This window comes from Chelonoidis abingdonii, chromosome 2, assembly GCF_003597395.2.
Source record: "Chelonoidis abingdonii isolate Lonesome George chromosome 2, CheloAbing_2.0, whole genome shotgun sequence".
Taxonomy (NCBI): domain Eukaryota; kingdom Metazoa; phylum Chordata; order Testudines; family Testudinidae; genus Chelonoidis; species Chelonoidis abingdonii.
The window spans coordinates 228,489,095-228,510,186 of NC_133770.1; the positions used below are offsets into that span (position 1 = coordinate 228,489,095).

A 21,092-nucleotide genomic window follows, 5' to 3' on the forward strand; every position below is an offset into this window, starting at 1 on the left:
TTTCAGAACCCAAAAGTGGAAACCAGATGGGTCATTTCCCAAACACGCCTACTACGTTGGAAAGAATTATAAGGCCTGGATATCAGGAACCAATGTTCAATCCATTGACGAACTGCACCTCCTCATACAAATGGAGCAGTTCTTGGATGGTGTTCCTGAGGACATAACACGGTACATACAAGATGGAAAACCCAAAAATCTCACCAAGGTGGGGGAGATTGGAGCCAAATGGATGGAAGTGGCAGAAAGATTTGGGAAAGATGCTTATAATAGTGCCACACCTTTTTTTTCCCCTCTTGCTCTCCATGAGTGAGTGAGTGTTGTGTGAGGCTGGAGAGTGGTGGTTGGGGACTCTGGAGACTTGATTAATTTCAATTATATTTATGTTAGCACTGAATTATGTCTTTTGAACTAGGGGAATTCAGAGATCTGTTTGTTTATTAATGTATTTTTAAAAAATCATCTGAGTGCACCTATCCAATGCTTTCGGCACCTTCATTGTACTTTGTAAATAAAATAAATAAATAAAAACCAACAAAATCAATAAAACATGTTGGTTACTTAGCAGCTTATAGAATCTAGAAGATTTATTTATTCTTATGATTCTCTCTTTTTTGTTTTTCCTCCTTTAAGTAATTTAGAAACACAAACTTGCTGAAAGCATCCTGTGTGAGATCAACAATATCTTCAGGCTTTTCCTGAGATGAGAACTACTCTCTCTGCTTGTAAGTGTTTTCTATATTTTTCTTCACTTGGGTGGGAAGAGGGGTCCTTATTTTTGCTCAAGTAAGAGGGAGATTATTTTTTTGAAAAAGAAGAAAATCAATAGAGTTAAAGACTGATCCCAAGATTAAATCACAACACTAGAGAGAACACCACGACATCTGTAAAGTGCGAAATAGTTTGCTGCTCAAATGCACAGTAAGGTGATTTTAGACTTTGTTGTACTTTGCTTTGAAAAGAATAACTAATCATTAGAAGAGGCCCCTGCACAGCAAAAATTCAACAGTTTACTGTCTCAGCATGCATAATGACACTGAGTCTCCTAGCCAGAGGTCAAGGTATAATCTCCAAATTCTGTAAAACAGAGATAGTAAATATTACTACATCAAATAAAATACTGTATAGCTATGTGTATATACTAGAGAAAAGGCAGTCAGTCTGTCTCTAGTATTGGACTCTGGATTTGGAGACTCTGAACTGGCAGGCTTTGAGTTTCGAATCAGTTTTGCGAGGATGGGACACATTTTCTGTCTTACACCTTCCTCATCAACCTACTCCCAGTTCCCTTGAAAGACATGCAAAAGCATCTGCACTGGGTAGAGCTACAGAATCAGCCCTTCAATTGTTACATTTCCTTCCCTAATTAACAAATTGAGGCAGGAGGACAGAAGAGGCTCAAAATCAACCCTCACCTGCTGATATTAATGCAAATCTTCCTGTCTTGGGGCACTGCAGAGGCAGTAAGTAGATGACAAATATGGAAGATGAATGTAAATAAACCCTTTGTAAGTGAAACTTGGTGAATTATTAGTTGTGAATAAACTAGATGATAGACATAGCATTTTTTTTCCTGTTTTGCTAATCACGTGTGAACAGATTCTAATTTCTGCCAATTTGTCTTTCTAAGTATTCACTTTCACGGCCCTTCACGACCGATCACCACCTTACTTATCTCTCATTCACTATTGAGAGGTCGACTCCAGCCTCCAATCCTCCCATGATGCCAGCTTCCATAGCCCACTTGCTAAGTTTCCAAAGAAGCATGCTGGTGCTGTCTCCCATGCATGTCCCCCATGTTTGGGAGAAGCTCCTTGACAACATAAGCAAAGCTCACTCATTATCCTCCTTCAAAACCCTCCTTAAAACTCTTTTCTGTGAAGCCTACAAAAAACTTGATAACAGTTCAGCTGCTGATACTACCACGCATCATGATGACGATGTTTCTTTGTATTTGCTCATCAGTCCACCTATCTGTTCTCTCTCGTTTTATACTAAGTTTGGAAGCAATTGGGGCAGGGCCTTTTTTTTTGTTCTGAGCTTGTACAGCTTGTACAGCACCGAGCACGATGGGGTACTAGCATGATGGGGACTGGGGATGCCTAAGCCCTATGATAATACAAATAATAAATCAGTAACAACTCACAATGTTCAGAGCGAAGTTACTTCTCCTTATGGACCCAAGCCTCATTTGATGCACAGGATGGAGGCAGAAGGAAGATGCTGCTATCTTATGTTAAAGGAATTGGAATGAGATCCAGGAGACTTGGATTCCTGGCCCTGCCACAACTTCTTTTGCGATATAGGGAAAAAGAGCATGCAAGCAAGGGTTTGAGCTAAGGCTGCATCGGCCAATTTAATTCTGGCATTTCCTAATTACTGAATATTTGACTTTAGAAGTGGATTGTTCTGTTAATGTAGTTCTTTTATGATATATATGGTTAGGCTGGACCTTTTCCTTGATAAGATGACTTATCACACCACTGGTTTTTGGACTAACTACCATCATGCCGCTTTGTGTAGATGAGTGCATGCCAGTCAGGAAAGAGAGCAATTCAGTATATTCTCAGGTTAGGAAGAGAAAGCAAACAAGAATCGGGGCTGCATTCAACAACTGAAACATGGCTCTATGTATCTGGAACACATGTACATCTGCCCCAGATATAAGGCTTGTCATTGCTGATGCCCTACCCAAGCAGCACAGATTTGGAAAGCACTTTTCACAAGCAGATCACTCAGACAGAGAGAGAAAAGAAAAATCAGCAGCCCCTTTCATGCACAGTAATTTGCTAGCTTTTAAGTAATTAGCAAGTGATCTCCTTGACAAGAATATATACTCTTAAGCCTAAGTGACTTTCTGTATACAAGCATTTGATAACAGGAGTTGAAAACCTCCCTGAGCCATATAGATAGTTTTTCTTAGATAAAAATTCCACCCTATGTCTCAAAACACTGAAGCAAACAAACACTATTTACCACTTTTAACTCATCGATGTTTACCTATAGATTCTGTTTCCCGTTTTTATTTCCTCATTTCATATAACACTGTTGCTTAGGGTATGTCTACCCTGGCAGGGTTACATTGCTGGCAGTTACAGCGCCACTCAGAGAGTGCCGAAGGGAAACTACTAGTGTGTATTCATCCTGTCAGCTGCCTGCGCAATAGCGTGTTCACACTTGCAGTGGTATTTGGAGTGCTGCACTCTGGGGAGCTAATCCACAGAGCATATCTTCCTTTTCTGTCACTAAAAGTTGTGGTCAAGTGGAGGGGGGTCGCAGGGCATCCTGGATCCTGTCCCAAAGCCCCGCGGTGCATTGCTTCGCATCCCAGCAATCCCTGTGCTTCTGTCCGCATTTGGTGTCATCTTTTATCAGTTTGTGTGCTGCGCGCTCTACCTCTTTGGGCTGCAGGAATGGATCCAGAACTGTTGACCAGTATGCTGCTCGCTCTGACCAACACATCATGAGTGGCAGTGGAGTTATTCCTTAAATTAGAAAGGCAAGAGGAGTGCAACATTGATCTCGCCACACATACTTGCTACATGAGATTGCTTGTGGTATTCACGGAGGTGCTGGCCACAATAGAACGCCATTTTTGGGCTCAGGAAACAAGCACCGAGTGGTGGGATCACATCATGATGCACATCTGGGATGACCACCAGTGGCTGCAGAACTTTCAAATGAGGAAAGCTGCATTCATGGGACTGTGTGATTAGCTCACCCCAGCCCTGTGGCACAAGGACACGAGAATGAGAGCTGTCCTGCCATTGGAGAAGCTGGCTACTCCCAACTACTACCGATCAGTCCTTAACCAGCTCGGAGTGGGAAAGTCATGTTGAAGAAAGTGTGCAGGGTCATTAATTGTATCCTGTTTCAAAAGACAGACTCTGGGCAACATGCATGACGTTGGCGGATGACTTTGCACAAATGGGGTTCCCTAACAGTGGAGGGCTGATAGATGGCACGCATATTCCAATCCTGGCACCAGATCACCTGGCACCATTAATTGCAAGGGGTATTTTTCAATGGTTCTCCAAGATCACCATGGGTGTTTCACAGACATTAACGCAGGCTAGTCCAAAAAGCTGCATGGACTGTCCAGGAAGCTGCAAGCAGGGACTTTTCCCCGACGGTGATCTCCTGGTCCGGGAAGAGTCAAAATGCCCATTGTGATCCTGGGAGACCCTGTCTACTCCTTAATGCCCTGGCTTATGAAGCCATACAAGGGCAACCTGATCAAGGAGCAGTTCAACAACAGGCTGAGCAAGTGCAGAATGACTGTGGAGTGTGCTTTTGGCCATTTAAACTCCCGCTGGCACTGCCTCTGTGGGAAGCTGGACCTGGCCGATGACAATCCTATGCTTATAGCTGCCTGCTGTACACTCCATAAAATTTGTGAAGGGAAGGGTGAAAGCTTCACTCAGGGATGGACCACAGAAGCTCAGTGCCTAAAGGCTGAGTTTGAACAGACAGAAACCAGGGCTATTAGAGGGTGCAGTGCATGGTCATAAGGATCAGGGAAGCCATGAGGCAGCAATTTGAAGCTGAAAGCCACTAACATTTGTTGCTATACTCGAGAGTGCAGCGCTTGTAATGCTAGGAGGTGATTGTGATTGGCGCTGATGATGCAATATGAAGATTTAACATAACTGTCTGTTGCTTTGCAGAGCTCTGTTTGCTTTTAATTAATAGAGCAAAGATTGCTTTCAAACCAACACAATTATTTTATTAAAAAACAACCACCGGTGGAGAGAGTGAAACAAACAAAACAACCATCAGCAGTGAGGGGGATGGGAAAAGGGAAGGTCCCAGGAGAACGTGGGGTCCCAGGACAGCTAAAGATTTGTTTATGTCCTGGGATCACATCCAGCCTTCTCCTTTGGAGTACAATGCAGCAGGTACTGTACTTCAGCAGGACCAAACTGCAGAGGGATGAGTGTTGAGTGCAGTGGGAGTCCACAGTGCTGGACTGTGAGGCAGGAGGAATGGAATGCTGCAGGTATAGACTGGAGCCAGGAGGTTGATAAGACTGTGTTGGTGGTATCTGAAGGGCACACGGGAAAGAGTTTAGCCACAGCAGCTGCAGAGGAGGGCAGGCGCAGAGCTGCTCAGTTTGCAGAGCTAGTATTGCCTGAAGCAGGTCTGCTTGGTGCTCCATAACATTTAAGAGCCGTTCCGTGGCTTCATTCTGGTGTGCCACGTTATCCTTTTAGACCCTCTTCTCTCTGTCATGCCACTCCGTCAATTCCTGTTTCTCGGCTGCAGAGTGCATCATGACATCATGCAGAAAGTCCTCCTTAGTAGTTCTTTGCCGCTTTCTAATTCTGCACAGCCATTCAGCCACCGATAACCAAAAGGGAGGCTGGGCTCCCAAGGTCATCTCTGTGAAGTTTAAATACAACAGTTTACAGAAGCAGTATTGTTTGCAACACAGAGAACATTGATCAGTGATTTAAGTCAGTCACTATGTGGCTGACTCCAGGAAAGCACACGAGCCACAAGAATCCCAAAATGGTGAGCAACCACAGTGGCTCTTGGAGAGAGCCAGAACTGTAAGGGGGGCCTGATAATCATTCCTGTCCCCACACTTTCCACAGAACGTGATCATTGTGGAAGATCTCACTGCTAAGGGTAGCAGGGGATCAAGGGAGGGTTTTCTCCAAGACTGCCGCTTCCACTCTGGCCCCTATGCGGCTCGCTTGTGTGCAGCAGTGGTCCACCCCCACACCGTGATGGCACAGTGGTGCAGGAAAGTTACTGTTAATGGAGCAAGAAACAAAGCAGCTCTGCCAAGAACCTGCAGCAGCAGATTACCCAGTATCTCCATGAGAGTTTCCTGGAGATCTGAGGCAGATTCCCATGGAGTGAGGGAGTCAATCAACAGCCTGTTCCATCACTCAGACTAGGCACATAGGGAGAGACAAGCCTGCTTTCTGCAATCCTTCTATCCTCAAACTCCTCGCTTCAGCAATTCCCAAAAATCAAATCCGCTTACCAGGAGCCTCTTCTTTTGTTTTCACGTCACCACCATCTGACAGCTGTGATTGGCTAGCCTCCCCCAGGGCAGAAAAGAGCTCCTGGCTACATGCATCTCTGACTTACGAGTCATCCTCTGCCTAAAGGTCCCCTCTTCCACATCCTTGTCCAAGATTTCCTCCTCCTGGCTCAATCCACTCTTGACTGGCACATGAGCCACCGAAGTATCCACAGTGGTCTTCACAGTGCAGATGGGGTCGCCACCGAGTATTGTGTCCGGATCTTTGTAGAACCGGCAGTTTGTGGGCGTAGTACCGGAGCATTGGTTTGCCTCCTGAGCCCTGTAGTAAGCATTCCTCGGCTCCTTCACTTTGAACTTGCACTGCAATGTGTCCTGATCATGGCCCCTTTCTGTCATGCATCATGAAATCTGTCCACACGTATCACAATTCCTACAGCTGGAGCGCAGCTGGGACAGCCTCCACTCCCCAAACGCTGATGGGGTGCAGCAGTTCAGCATTGCTCCAAGCAGAGGATCACCTGGTGCATGGAGCAGGCATGGCCACCTGGAAAGATGTGCTGAGACCACTGCACACATCACTGAGCAAACAGGAAGGAGACTTTCAAAATTCCAAAGGAATGTGCAGGGTGGGGATGACGGTTGGTCACCTGAGGGCCGGGCAGTAGAGTTCAAACCGATGACCAGAGAGGCGAGACCAGGCATTGTGGGACAACTCCCGGAGGCCAGTCACAGCTCTGTAATTGACCAGGATGTCTCCACTGGCACTGCAGCACTATAATCCCGGCACAGAAAGCTGTACGCCTCAGGGTGTTATTTTGTTTTTGTTTACAGTGCTGCAACTGTACAGTTTCTGCACACTAAGTGGCTTGGCAGCATGTACACCTCTGGAGTTACAGCGCAGAAAGCTGCTTTACTGCGCACAAACTTGCCAGTGTAGACAGGGCCTTAGTGACAGCTCAGGGAGCTCCAGTGGCTTTTCTGCATTCAGACTTTAAGAAGTTAATATCAGACTAATTGCAAGCACTTTGCTTTCATCAGCTGGCATTTCCACTTACAAGAAAGTCTGCTACTGAAAAGGACAACTGTGGCCCCACATGAGCCAACTGTTAACTGGGAGGGGAAATCTGTTTTTTTTTTAAAAAGCCTGTTCCCATTTAGTAAGTGACTTTAAAAATGTCTCTGTGGGTGTTTATTGCAGTTCCATGATACCTATATCAAAGGTGCTCCATTTTGCAAACAGATACATGCTTGAGGTTCTAATTACCAATCCTGAACATTCAACTTGGAACCTGAGAGTCAAGGTAGGTTATTTTTTGTGCATCATCACCAGTAAGAAAGATTCTGACGCTAAAAATTCTGCTCTCAGAAGTTTTAAATTATGCCCTCAGTAATGCCTGTGCTGCTAGGTATCTAGGTTTCTACAGATGTAACTAATTACTCCTGTAATTAGAATTACTAAGCAACTCTGAGGATTTATGCAACTAAATCAAATCCAGCTAATGCTTCTTAGCTGTGTTGCCTCTGTGTTGCCTCTAACAGGAGTGAAAACCATTTTAAAAAACCGTAGTCACATAAGTAAGCAGATATGTCCCTAAGGGTGTACAGAAGATACCATTTTTATGTAGTCACTTTACAAACTAGGCTTGCAGTTTGAAGCACTATTGATGTTTCACATGTGAACAAATTCCACTAGCTCCACCTTTACAGACACATCAACTCTCAGGAATTGATTGTGAGATTCGCAATTTCTGAATAAAGTTAAGCCTCACTCATGATCTCACCATGGAACGCTCAAAATGTCAAGATTTCTGTTATCAGACAGGGCACAAATGTGTTTCCAGTCAACCAGGAATTACCTGGTAAACAGTAAATAAAGCAATGTGGTTCCTCCACCAGACAGTTAATACCAAAGCACTTTGGAAGACTTTGGAATGAGAATTCATTTACACATCAGATAACCAAAGCTATCAAGCTAATGGTGGGGGGAGGCAGCATGGCTACACCCCAGCAGGGAAGAGAAACAATCTGAGAAGGAAAGAAGGAGGGGGCACAACACTCAAACAAGTAATTGAATCAACTGGGGGGAAAAAATCCTGTCATTTGAGAGTTCTCAAAGTGGGGTTTAATAAATCCTCTCAGCCGCCCCAAGTGAGGCCAGGGCTCCAACTGTCAGTCCTACATGGCTGCTCCCCTGCCAGCCTGGGAATTGGGTGGGGGACTCAGGTGCAACTTGCCTTCCAGGCTTGGGGAGGGTGAAGAACCCTAAGGAGCAGAGGTGAGATGGGGGGCTGCAGGGGGGCTGAAGTGAGGAGGGTGAGGGCTGATGGAGTGGGAGGCTGTATTGATGGTGACTTCCGAGCAGATGGGGTGAGTGCTGGGAGGGTGAGCTGAGGGCAGTGGGGGTAGTGTAGCCTCACTGATAGGGTGGTGATGATGGTAGCTGAGGGGCTGAACGGGGGGAGAGGGGGACTAAATTGAGGGGGTTTGGTTGGGAGAGAAACGATGGGGAACAGGATTAATTGCTGGGCAGGAGATTGGCAGACATGGTGGTGAGAGCTCCTGCAGCAGGGGCCAAAATCATGTTATCCAGTACATCGGAGAGCAGGTAACACTAATTGTCACATTCACACACCCTGGGGATGGGTGGGGGGCATTCAAAAATCAAGAATCTGACCTAAAAAATATATACATTTTTTTTAAAATGTCATGATTTTTGGGAATCTGACTCTTGATTTTTAAACTCTTGAAGTCAACAATAGTGCTTTATAACTTGCTTCAAACCCAAATGCTTACATTTGTAGAATATATTTAAAACTTCCTTGGCTCACTTTAATATGCACTGTTAAAATAAGAACTTCTGCTTGAGTTCTAGGTTATCATCTCTATTGGTCAGAGTTACTCTTCCATTCCACAGATTGTCTGGTGGTACTCTAAGTGGGTTTAAAACTGCTTCATCTTGGCCTTCAATACACTCTGCACCTATTGAAGGCAGTGTGAGATTTTAAGAAAACTTTGACTTCACATTTCAGGGTTTCTTAGCAAGCAAGGTAGAAGAAATGACAAAATCCACTTAAGTTTCCGGATACTTGTAACAGAAATAAGGCGAAACATCTTCTACTGGTGTCAAGACGATGCAGTAATGGGACACTGAATTCTTCTGGATGAAATCTATAGTTAGCAATAGCACAGCTGTGGTAGATTCAACAAGCAGGTTTGAACTGTTCCTCTTCATTGTTCCCTGAGCAATGGGAACTCTCAGCTCAGCTTTGATCAAAGGAGTCACAATTCAAGGAACAGCAACTTCAGAAAAACAAAATCAGCAGCCTTTATTATTACTACACACAGCAACGCAGATTCTTGTGCCTTTGAAGGCAAGAAGTGCTTAGAGAATATGTTCATTTGCCTTTGGGCAATATGTTTTTCTCAGTAATGGAGAGTGAACTTCCAATTGTTCACCAGTAGCTGTTTTGAAAGAGAAGAGGGAAAAAAAAAATCTGATGTTTCCAGTTGGTTGTCCAGAGGCCAATCTCATGAGTAACAGGTGAAGCATCTGAGTCTATATCAAATCAGAAATGAATGCAGTCAGTCTGCTGAACGCATGATGTGCTATATTTTTGAAGGGGATTATGACAAGGCAGTCAGTGGGCTGGCTCTTTGTACTAGGAGGAAACCGCAAACTGAGAAATCTAACCATCCTAAAATAAAGGTTTCTATCAGCCAGGGCTCAGACTGAGAAAGAGGCATGAACTTCCTCAGTATATCTTTCTGCCATCTGGGTCCATTGCCTTCAAAAGGAGTTGAGGGCTCTCAGAACCTCTCAAGGCAAGTATCTTTCCAAGATCAAACTGCAAGCAAGGCCATTAAAATCACCCAGCTAGATTCTTCAAGCTTTCAGCAGTGACAAACAGTTCTCTTCCTGCTGGATTTTTTATGTTCACCCTCTGGTAACACAGCTGCTTACTGGCAGTTACCCTTGACAGCCAATAGGGTTTCCTAAGGGGAATGCTGACAGCTTAATTGGCAGCACCTGCGGTGCCTTTGGTTGTCTGAGCCAGGATTTTAAGCCTTGTCTTGCCATATCCTTTACAGGGTCCCTTCATTCTGTCATAGGAGTCCAATTACTTTTGATGAAATGACATGAAAAGTGCAGCAATACACTAAATTCTTCTTCAATGAGCATATCTAATAAGCAATCCAGGGGTTAAGGAGCAAGACATTTGAAAAAATGTACAGCCTAAGTTTGTTTTAAGTATAGAGTTAAAATATATATAAAAAAATTCCCCTCTCACCCCTATGGGTGGTATGTGTCTTCCTCAACCTTGGGTCCTCTACCAGAAGCCTGGGAGTTTGAGGGTTCTTTTTTGTTTGTTTTGTTCTGCAGTGATTTTCAAACTGATCCTGATTCCTGTAAATGTTTTTGCTATGTCCACCACTTTAAGGAAATAATTTTCCGCCTATAGTTAGTTCAAGTGAGTAGTTCACTAACAATTTGCTATATACAATTAGTCAAAGTCATAAGCTATTTTTGTTACCTAATTCAATGACAGACTTAGCTAGAGAATAATGGACGTTGAATGCTATATAGGTAGTAACAAATAATGAATTTTCTGTACAAAATCTCACAGAAACAAATTTGAATGCAAAAGATGACATTTGTCAGAATAGGAACAGTTTTATAAATAGCTCTCAATTGTTCAACTTCTGAAGACTAATAATCTGAGTTCATGAATAATAGTGAAAAAACTCAGCATTTTTATTTGTAAAAATATTCTCTATTGCCAGCTCTACCTGTTGACACAGCAATAGTTACATTCTGAATATTGTATAGCTAAAAAGGCAGAATAAAACTTAGATCCATATAGTGCCTGATCCAATCTGCACACTCAAAGAATAGTCTCCAACTGACTTTGATAGACACTGGTTCAGGCTTTCAACATCCAACAGAAAATTTTAGAATGCAAAGTGCCCAGGATTATAAAGCACTCATACAATTATGGACTCACTCAATTCACATCTAACTAATTATCTACTAGTATACTGACACCTTACAGTTTATATGTGATGCTTTACTTACACTTGGAGATTTCACTTAGAGGTAAGCAGTGTAATACTGCTTTCTTTATTCTTAAAGTAAACAGGGAGACATTGACAGAAAGACACAAGTAGCTGATACATAAGTACATCTATTGAAACTGCCAGGTACTTCAAGTTGCATTCATTGTAACCATGACTGCATTACAGAGTTGCCAAAAACCAAATGCATAGTTTTTTCCTGCAGGTGTTAAAGCAAACTGGAACTTTGACAACCCAGAGATCATCCAGACTCCTTGGCCTTTTCCACTGCCTTTTGTTAAACAGTGTTATGGATTTGTTATTGTGGGGGCAAAAAACCTAACTAGTTGGACCAAAAGACAACTTGTTTCAAAACTGAGCTTGATAAATTTATAACGAAGATGGTACGATGAGGTTGCCTACAATGACATATGGCTAAAGTTTACAAAAAATAATCATGACAAAATCTTCACATCACGGACAGACTGCAGTCAGTAAACAGAAATTCATGGCAGCCATGATCTTTGCCTTTTACTAAAAATAATGGAGGGGGAGGGGAGAAAGGAGGCTGATGGGAGGATTACTGAAGCTCGAGCCTTGGGGAAGGAGGGAGAAGAGTGACCAAGCCCCACTGCATCGTGAGGAGTGGGCCCAGAACCTGGCGCAGTGGCAACTGACTGCTCCAGAGTCCCTGCCACCTGCAGCGGCTCGAAGATCTGAAGAGTCCCCACAACCTGCATTGCCTAGGGGCGCCGGGGTCCCCCCAACACGTGCGGCAGCTTGGAGATCCAGGGCCCCCACCAGCTGATATTTTCGGCCCCACCACCCGAGGGTGGCAGGGGAAACTATCACAGAGGTCTCTGAAAATCATGGAATCTGTGACTTCCGGGACCTATGTGGCACAATCTTTTCTTTACATATGGCCCATCAACTGCTATTAGCAAATACCTCCAATGGCCAGAGATCGGACACAAGATGAGAAGGCTCTGAGTTACTACAGAAAATTCTTTCCCAGATGTCTGGCTGTTGGGTCTCGCCCACATGCTCAGCATCTAACTGATTGTCCATATTTGGAGTGAGGAAGGAATTTTGCCCCAACTTAGACTGGCAGAGAGTCTGAGGGTTTTTTGCTTTCCCCTGTGGCATGGGGCATAGATCACTTGCTGGTTTGAAATAGAGTAAATAGTGGATTCTCTGTAACTTGAAATCCTTAAATCAATATTTGAGGACTTCATTAATTCAGAGGTCATGGACCTGTTGCAGGAGTAAATGGGTGAGTTTCTGTGACCTTCAACGTGAAGTTGGTCAGACTAGTTGATCACGATGGCCTCATCTGCCCATAAAGTCTGAGTTTGTTTTTAGTTTGAACACTTCTTTGATATGTCTACTAATGCTGTGAACACAAGGAGCCAGAGACAGGGAAGAAAAACAGACATGCTTAAATGTGAGAGTTAAATCTAAAGGAAGGGATTTTCTGTATGTAAAACACTTCTATAACTCAATAAGCATTGGATACACATTTTTACATTACTGAATGAATGCAAAACTTGTTGAGAATTGAGAGTTTTTAAAGTCTTAAAACATACTCCAGTAAAAGCAGCAATTAATATTTCACACAAACATATCTACAGAATTAGTTATAAGGTTTCATTTGCTGAAGAATGATACAGTGGCAGTGTTATGCACAACATAATAAAATATAGTATCTTTGAAAGGTCAAGTCCAACGTAGTATTTGACATTCTCGGGAGTTTATCAATATCCTCTCTGGAAGAAGGCACCCTCATTACAAACTATTTTTTATCCAGCCCACTGAGTTTATTTTCTATATCCTCCCCACTGTCAACTTCTAGAAATGATATACTGACTATATCTTCTGGCATTTTTCTGGAAGATTGATCATTTCAGTCATATGGATTTTGAAAACAGAATACTAACTTGCATTCAGATAGCTCATCTCATCCCAACGGACCCCAGAACTATTTATAAATTGGATGCAAGAGAATATATACACCACCACCACTGAAATGCAGTCAATTACAGGATAGAATGCACCAACTGTCTAAAAGTCCACAACACTCTACCCAATAGTTTAGGACAGGAAGTGAAGAATACCTTATCCAGCTGAAACTGCAGGCAAAATTTAAGGCAGCAGAATGAAGTCAGTGAGCTGCATACACTTAAAACAGAAGTTTGAAACTTGTGCCACATTCACATAATTTCAGGAACCTTTGTTTGAATCTAACCAATTCTAAGCAAACCTGGGCCACGTGAAATACAGTGGTCAGCAAAACAATGTGGGAATTAGGCACAGAGTCAGATAAATTTTCTTTCTAAAATCATCTTTTGCCCTGATCCTACATTAGTGGCTCCTAATGAAAGATCAGAGCCTTCTGTTTCCTTTTCCGACTGTAACTTGTCTTAATTTAGACCCCAATCTTTAAAAACAATTTTCCAGCTATAGCTTTGTGCCCATGTAGATGGTCTCCATGTGGGAGTCTTGGTGCTATATCCTAAAAAAGAGAGATGAGATATTTTATGGTTTCACTAACCCCTCTTTGGAACTAATGCTCCAAGTGAACACTGCTCTTAATTTACATGAAAACCAACAGGATTGCTTAGGTTTAAATATTTTCTTACAATTTTTTTGAGACTACAAATAGAAAAAAACATGCCTGCAGTAAGGCAGTGAAGGAAAAGATTGTGACTATTTGGTATCCACGGACTAAGAGAATATATGAAGGTAAAGGCAAAGAACACAGTGTATGAAATGCTCAGTGGGAGCTAAGTATGAGCAGTGACTGCAAGTTTGGGCCCACTGTAATCATTTGGCCAAGTTATATGCATGCAACAGTTTGACCCTTTCTTCATGAGTCAATTCTTCCAGATACTTCATTGCTTTTGGAGCAGAATTCCTAATTTGTCATCTTTCAGACCCAAATTCTGTTACATGACTCACGGCCTGGAACTCCCACTTGTGACCAGACCTAGCATTGCAGTGCTCTCACTCCTTTCCCCACCTCCTCCAGATCTTGAACAGGGACTTCACAAATTCCTCATTTCCACAACACCCTTGTAGGGCTCATTTATTAAAGCTAACATTAAGTTTTGCAAGTTCTAAGATAGAGTACTCTGAGTCCAAACCTGACAACATCTAAAGGACTAGAAATCAAACAGAGGATCTCCTGCCACCACCACCATCCACCACCTCTGTGTCAACATTCCAATTCCACACCAGCTCTTTTACTAAACACACACAAAAATCTAAATTCAACCCCTCCCTGGGGCTCGTCTGCATGCTCTGTGTTCCTAACTCCCAGGCTTGCAGAGTCCTTCCCTGCTTTTTTAAATGCCTTCCAGGAGGCCTTTTTCCCCAGAAGCTTCCCTCTCCTGGGAGATTCTGGCAGCCTCTTCTAGGCACATTTCTTCTTCCCATTTCCCTCTCCTTGCTTACAGCCTGGCCCTTTGGAGGGAACACCCATCTACTTCTCAGCTCTGTCTGGTTAATGAACAGGGCTGACTGGCTGGCCCCAGGTCTCTGACCCTTAAATGGGCAGACCACACTGTTATAAGATCCCAACAGTCTAGGAGGGGTTCCCACATTGCATGTATATTCCCCATGTATAGCACTACCTTCATCAACTTGGTGATGTGTTATTTCTCTATATATCTAACCCCATACGTTACTTATTTTCCCCCTTCTTCCATGTCTTATTCCACCTTTACATCTCACCTTGTGTCCACTATCAACCTTAGCTGCTTTCCTGCATTAAGGATTTGCAAGTAGTCTCACTCCACCAAAAAACTCTGAGCTTCAGGTTACTTTCTCTAGCTATGTTCTCTTGTAATTTCCAGGCTAAATTTCAGTTTATTTCCTGCTTTCCCAATTTAGAATAATCTATGATTGTAATGTACGTGCTTTATCACCTCCTCTCCACCCACAACAGACACACACACACACACACACACACACACACACACACCCCTCTTTCCAGATCATTAACAGAGATGTAAAAAAAAAAAAAAAGATTGAGTTTAACACCAGTCCCTCCAGAACTCAGGAGTCACTTCTCTTCCCCTCAATACATTGCCATTTAACTTCATTACCCTTTGTTTATGGTCTTTCCACCAGTTCTCAATCAATATGACAGGACTCAAATCCAAGTCAATTTAAATTAATTTTCTGAAGTAAGATTCCTGTGTACTTTACTACAATTTACAATTTTCCTCCTGAGAACAATCATTTCTTATACTCTGTCTTCAAAAGAACCTGGTGCGTAACCTACAACCATTTCTATCTGCACAATACAAGAGCATCATGTCCTTGATTCAGCAAGGTACCTAAGCATGTGTCTAACTTTAAGCATATATGAGTAGTTACAGGCATTGAAATCAATGGGAATAATTACATGCTTGAAGTTTGGCATATGTCTAAATTTCTTGTTGAACTGGGACACAAATCCACTGCCAAAGATCTACAGAGGATGGAGCAAGATTTGTCTCTGTATGTTGAATAATGAAAACAGAATCACAAATAAAAAAAGTCATCTTTACTTTGCTGGTGTTTATCGTGTAAAATTATTTGTGCATATTCAGATGGAATGCCAATTATTTTGGAAAATGTATGTGAATCCAAAAGTTTTCCAGACTTTAGAACAATGGGATCATTCATCTGAAAACCTGTACCAGAAGCATGTTATTCATTATAGGCTATTAGTCTTTCATTGCCCATTACCTAGAAAGTTTCAGTCATCTACTAAGGGTACAGAAGCAACATCCTGTTCAGATTGGAAATTCATTGCGATGAGGACTGTATTCCTATCTATACCACATTTAGCACATTGGGCATGACTCAAATATAACCTCAGCAATAACCAATCACAAACACCATGAAAAAAGAAGCACGACAAGTTCATGCTCCCCGTATGACGAAAAAGATTTGTCCAATCTTCTTTCTATATACCTACAAACAGCAAAAATATATTTGCAGACAGCAGAATTGATTCACAAATAATTCAAACGGAATAATATTTGCAACAAGAAATGTGACCAGCTCAATCCTAGACATACAGCATGTGAATAACAACGCTGAGTACTGTGCAGTCCACAGACATAATGCCAGTGGCAAATCACAGAGACTTACAGAGTGTTCAGATGCTTCAATTTCTTAAAGGTGCCTGCTGGGCTCTCTCTTATTCTGTTAAACCGCAAATCCCTGGAAAAGAAAGACGATGAAATTTAAATTAATCATTCTGACTTCCTTCCCGTCACTGCTAAGTGTTGGGAGGAAGGGGGTGTTTTCATTTTAATATGTAAAGCTAATGCATCTCCACACCCTTCTCTTATGCATGTGACAGATCACAGAGTTCCAGTATATGGAGAACAAAGGGAGAAGCAATGGCAGTTGACAGTAATTCCATGCCCACATAAAATCATTTCAAATCACTGCCTCCATACCAGCTTTCTACTCTTCATCGGGTGAACACCCTGTCCCTCTACAGGAACTTAAATGGATGGGCAGAGCTACTGCTATTTGCAAACATAAGTCCCTTTAATAAAAGGCGAAAGATTTATACGAACTGAAGAGAAAGTCTTCAGAAACAATTCAGTTGAACCTGGGCAATCCTTACCAGGAGAAAGTAAGAACAAAATGACTCAGCCTCACCATATGCCTATCAGTTCAGGCCATCGCACTGGCTACCTGCTGTTTAACACAACAAATGACTTCATCATAGCTTCTATGCCAGTTTCATAAAAATTACAAAAGAAAGCATGGAATACTTATATTGTATGTATACTGGCAACCATGGTTCAAACTATTATACACACACCCGCAAAATAAAGAGCTAGCTCACTGAAAACAGGAAGTTGCATGTACCTATTGACAAACTCCATTAGATCTCCTTCAGAGAGATCACCATTTGTGATGGTTTCCCATGAACTAAGTTCAGCAGAAGACTCATGATTCCATACTAGTTATTATTAGACTAAAATTACTACAAAACCTACTGAAACAGCCACTTCTGGTTACAAGAAATGTCTGTAGTTTAGAATAAGCTCCAAGTTGTCTTGTTTCAACTCTAGTTTAGTTTGAAGGAGAATATTTTGGGTTAATTTATTGTCATAAACAGATGGTTAAGAGTTAACCCTTTACAGGTAAAAGAGGCATTAAGAAGTTAACCTAGCCTACACGGGCGGCTCTAGGTATTTTGCAGCCCCAAGCACAGCAAGTAGGCTGCCTTCGGCAGCTTGCCTGCAGGAGGTCCGCCGAAGCCATGGGACCAGCAGACCCTCTGCAAGCATGCTGCCAAAGGCAGCCTGCCTGCCACCCTCACGGCGACCGGCGAAGCGCCCCCCCATGGCTTGCTGCCCCAGGCACGCGCTTGGCATGCTGGTGCCTGGAGCCGTCCCTGCTAGCCTCGATGACACCTGACCAGAGGAACCAATGGAGGAACAAAATGTTTCAAAAAGGAAGGAAGGAAGTTTCCTTTGTTTCATTTCAGTTTCAGCCGGAGTGGAAAAGATCAAGGAACCAGCCTCTTACCAGAGTAGTAAGTTTTAGAAAAGAATCAATAGGTTTATGTTTATTTTCTTTTGGAACCTGTCTTTGTGCAATTAGGGGAAATAATCAAATTTGGGTATTCTTGTGTGTACTAAGGTTTTTGTCCAGGGGAACATCCTGTGTTCTAAATCTGTTGTCTGTGAAATCAGCTTGCATGCTGTCTCCCAGAGGTTTTTTCTTTTTACCTTTCTTTTCTTTAATTAAAAGCCTTCTTTTTAAGAACCTGATTGATTTTTTCCCTGTTTTTTAGATCCAAGGGAATTGGATCTGGACTCACCAGGGATTGGTGGGAGGAAAAAGGGAGGGGGAAGGAGTAATTCTCCCTTGTTTTAAGATCCAAGGGATTTGAATCAGTGTTCACCAGGGACTTGGTGGAGGAGTCTCTCAAGGCTACCCAGGGAGGGGAAGGTTTTGGGGTGGAAAGAGAGTTTTCCAGGCACTCAGAAATCTGGATGGTGGCAGCGAGACCAGATCTAAGCTGGTAGTTAAGCTTGGAGGTGTTCATCCAGGTCCCTACATCTGTACCATAAAGTTCAGAGTGGGGGTGAGACCTATGACATTTGTAAAGAACATTACTGGTTTACAATAAAAATATAAGGTTCAAAAGCCAAAGTGATTAAAGGGAACTGCAAATAGATGGATGAATTTAATGTACCTAGATTCTAAAATGTTTCCCTTATGCTGCTTCCTCAAAAGTCATACCCATACTTTTTCCTTAACACTAATCATCTCACATATTTACTTCTTCCTACTCTGAATATCAGCGTGATGTATGAGCAGCCTAGAGGATTAGAAAAAAGGCTCAGACTGAGCACGAACACAGAAATTTAATAGCTCCATAAGAGAGTTCTTCCCTCATAAGAGAGGTTATATCTGGGTTTCTCATTTTCTTAGTGTTCATTCTTTATATTTGTTATGGGGCAAGCTCTTTACTTGGCTGTTATGTGCAAGTTGTTAAGTCTCAAGAGAGCCTAATCAGCCAACTCCTAAACATGCCCCAGTTCTCAATGACTGGGCACAGCAAAACTTTTCCTGGAGGCAAGAAAATATGCAACATTGCAAATGCTAGAGTTCTTGTCAACCCCCTATTAAACTACAGATGCTGCAAATTCTCCTGGATAAAAGTTGAAAAAGTCCTATATATTTTAATAGCCATTTTAGCCATCTTAATATTTTCATAAGTACTCCCATTTACTGTCCACAGACAAACTACTTTTTAAGGTTGAGAGTATGCAAAATAGTAACAAAATATGCAATTAATTATAAGTTGAAATGAAATGTCATGTGGTAAGAAATCTAGGTGTATTTTGGATTGGAAGTTGTTTCAAAGAGATTTCCTTTGTGAGTAATTTGAGTTATCAGTCCAAACTTCCAGCTTGTCTTTTCTCCGTTGTGTTTAATGAAACTCAGAATACCAAGATCATCTTATCAAACAATAAAAAAATTGGCTTTGATGCACATAAACATTTTGTTAAATGCAATGAGACTGTTTTCTCTTTTGCCGTACAATACAATGGTTCAATAAACACCTACAGCATGGAAATATAGACAAGACAACCTTCTGGTTCCCAGACAATTCACTGTCTTCTCCATGCTCCAACAACTCTTCCCAAAACAATCACTATTAACAGTGAGAAGCAATTGGGGCTGTTGCTATTTTAGTGACATAATCACACCTAAATCATACACTAGAAAAACAAAGTTAACTCCCCTTAATGGATTAAATGTATATTTGTACATATAGAATTATGGGCAAAACTTTCCCCTCAAATGCTTTCACTGTGCCTTTTTTAGTGAAAAAGTAAGGCCACTAAATCATCCCGAGGGTGACCAGACAGCAAATGTGAAAAATCGGGATGGACTTCCCTAAATCTGTAGGTTATACTGTTTTGAATTGTGTTGCATTTATTCATAAACTATACCTGTCTCAGGCAATGTTAATAATTTAGCTAACACCATCTAAATTATGCATGTTCATTTTACTTTTTTCTCACATCCACCAATGCCTCCGACTTTCCTCTCTAGGATATAGTACATCCTATATAGTACAAGAGAATTCCAACTCATTTATCAAAAGGCAAAGAAAAGAGATACCCACTTCCCTGCTATTTTTTCCTCATCTACAAAAATGCAGTCAGTCATTCTAAAGATCATCTCATTATCTAACTGCTACTGGAATAGCTAACATCTACAGACTTGTGCCAGATCTGGTTGGTCCTAATCAGTTGGCAGAGTGAGCTCCGTTCTGTAAATGAAACACTAGCTTACACTGTTCTTAAACATCTGTAGTTAGCATCTTTGTATTTGTCAGTTTGTGAAGCTCATGCAAATATCCTTTTTGCATAAAAGTGAAATGTTTAGATGATCGCTTCATATTTATTTGCCATAGGAGAATATATGGTAGCTGGAAAGCCCATAAAAATGTACATATAACAACATTCTAAAGCCGTACCTTGTTTCATTGCCAAATGCATTACTAATCTAAAGGAAAAAACTAAACTTTTCATGGATACAAGATTCTAGATGAAAAATACTTTCGCTTAAACTTTCTATTTTCTTTAGCTTGCAATGGCCAGCCATTTCCAGGATATGTCACTGCAGAGTATTCATCCTTCCAAATACACGACATTTTATGAAGTCAGTCAAATAAAAGACTGCTTATTCCACAAACGTGCACTCTTCTCTCTCACAAAGGACACCCCTGCCTCTCATCCCTCAACCTCTGGCTAAGGAGGACTAATGGATAATACCTTTCAAGATGTCAGCTTCAACCCTTAGGCTGGCCACCAAGGTTGCTATTTCTTCTTCCCACTCTCTCTCAAGCAGAGCAGAATGCACAGCTACCTCCCTGCCAGCTGGGAGAGGAGATGAGATTTTAGCAAGGAATCTTCATTTTAATTTCATATGAAATCATTCTTTTGCCATGATCCATGGAGAAACACATCAGCTTTGCATATGTGGAAGTGGTATCTTGTACAAATTCAGTAAGTACTTAATCTGAAACACGTTTGCTAAAATAACTCTCTCCGATTCAAAGGACAGCTTCATTTTCCATTCCCAGTGAAGTCCTCAATTTGTCAATTTCAGGAGATAAGAATGATTTCAGAAATCTGTATCATTTATACGATGATCTTTTTTACCTAGAAGCTAGTAAGAGACATAAGATCACTTTGCACTTCTCACTCTCAGAGCATTCTCCATTTTATCCCTCTATCTGCTTACATCAAAATATCTTGTAAAACCTGTCTGTCATTTTAGCCATAGGAGGCCTATATGCTAATCAGTCAAATTGTCATAAACAGATGGTTAAGGATTAATGCCTCTTTTACCTGTAAAGGGTTAAAAAGTTCACCTAGCCTAGCTAACACCTGACCAGAGGAACCAATGGGGGAACAAGATGTTTCAAAAGGAAGGAGGGAAGTTTTTCCTTTGTTTAGAGTTTCAGTTTCAGCCGGAGTGAAAAAGATCAAGGAACCAGCCT

The 21,092-nt window shown here is 41.9% G+C and overlaps 1 protein-coding gene across 1 annotated transcript in view; it reads right to left on the reverse strand.

Moving 5' to 3' along the window:
- The window catches only part of PXDNL (peroxidasin like), a 263,150-nt gene that overhangs the window by 155,062 nt on the left and 86,996 nt on the right, over positions 1 to 21,092 (reverse strand). The window contains 1 exon segment of the mRNA XM_075062026.1: positions 16,193 to 16,264. Within this exon segment, the coding sequence (XP_074918127.1) occupies positions 16,193 to 16,264 (72 nt within the window).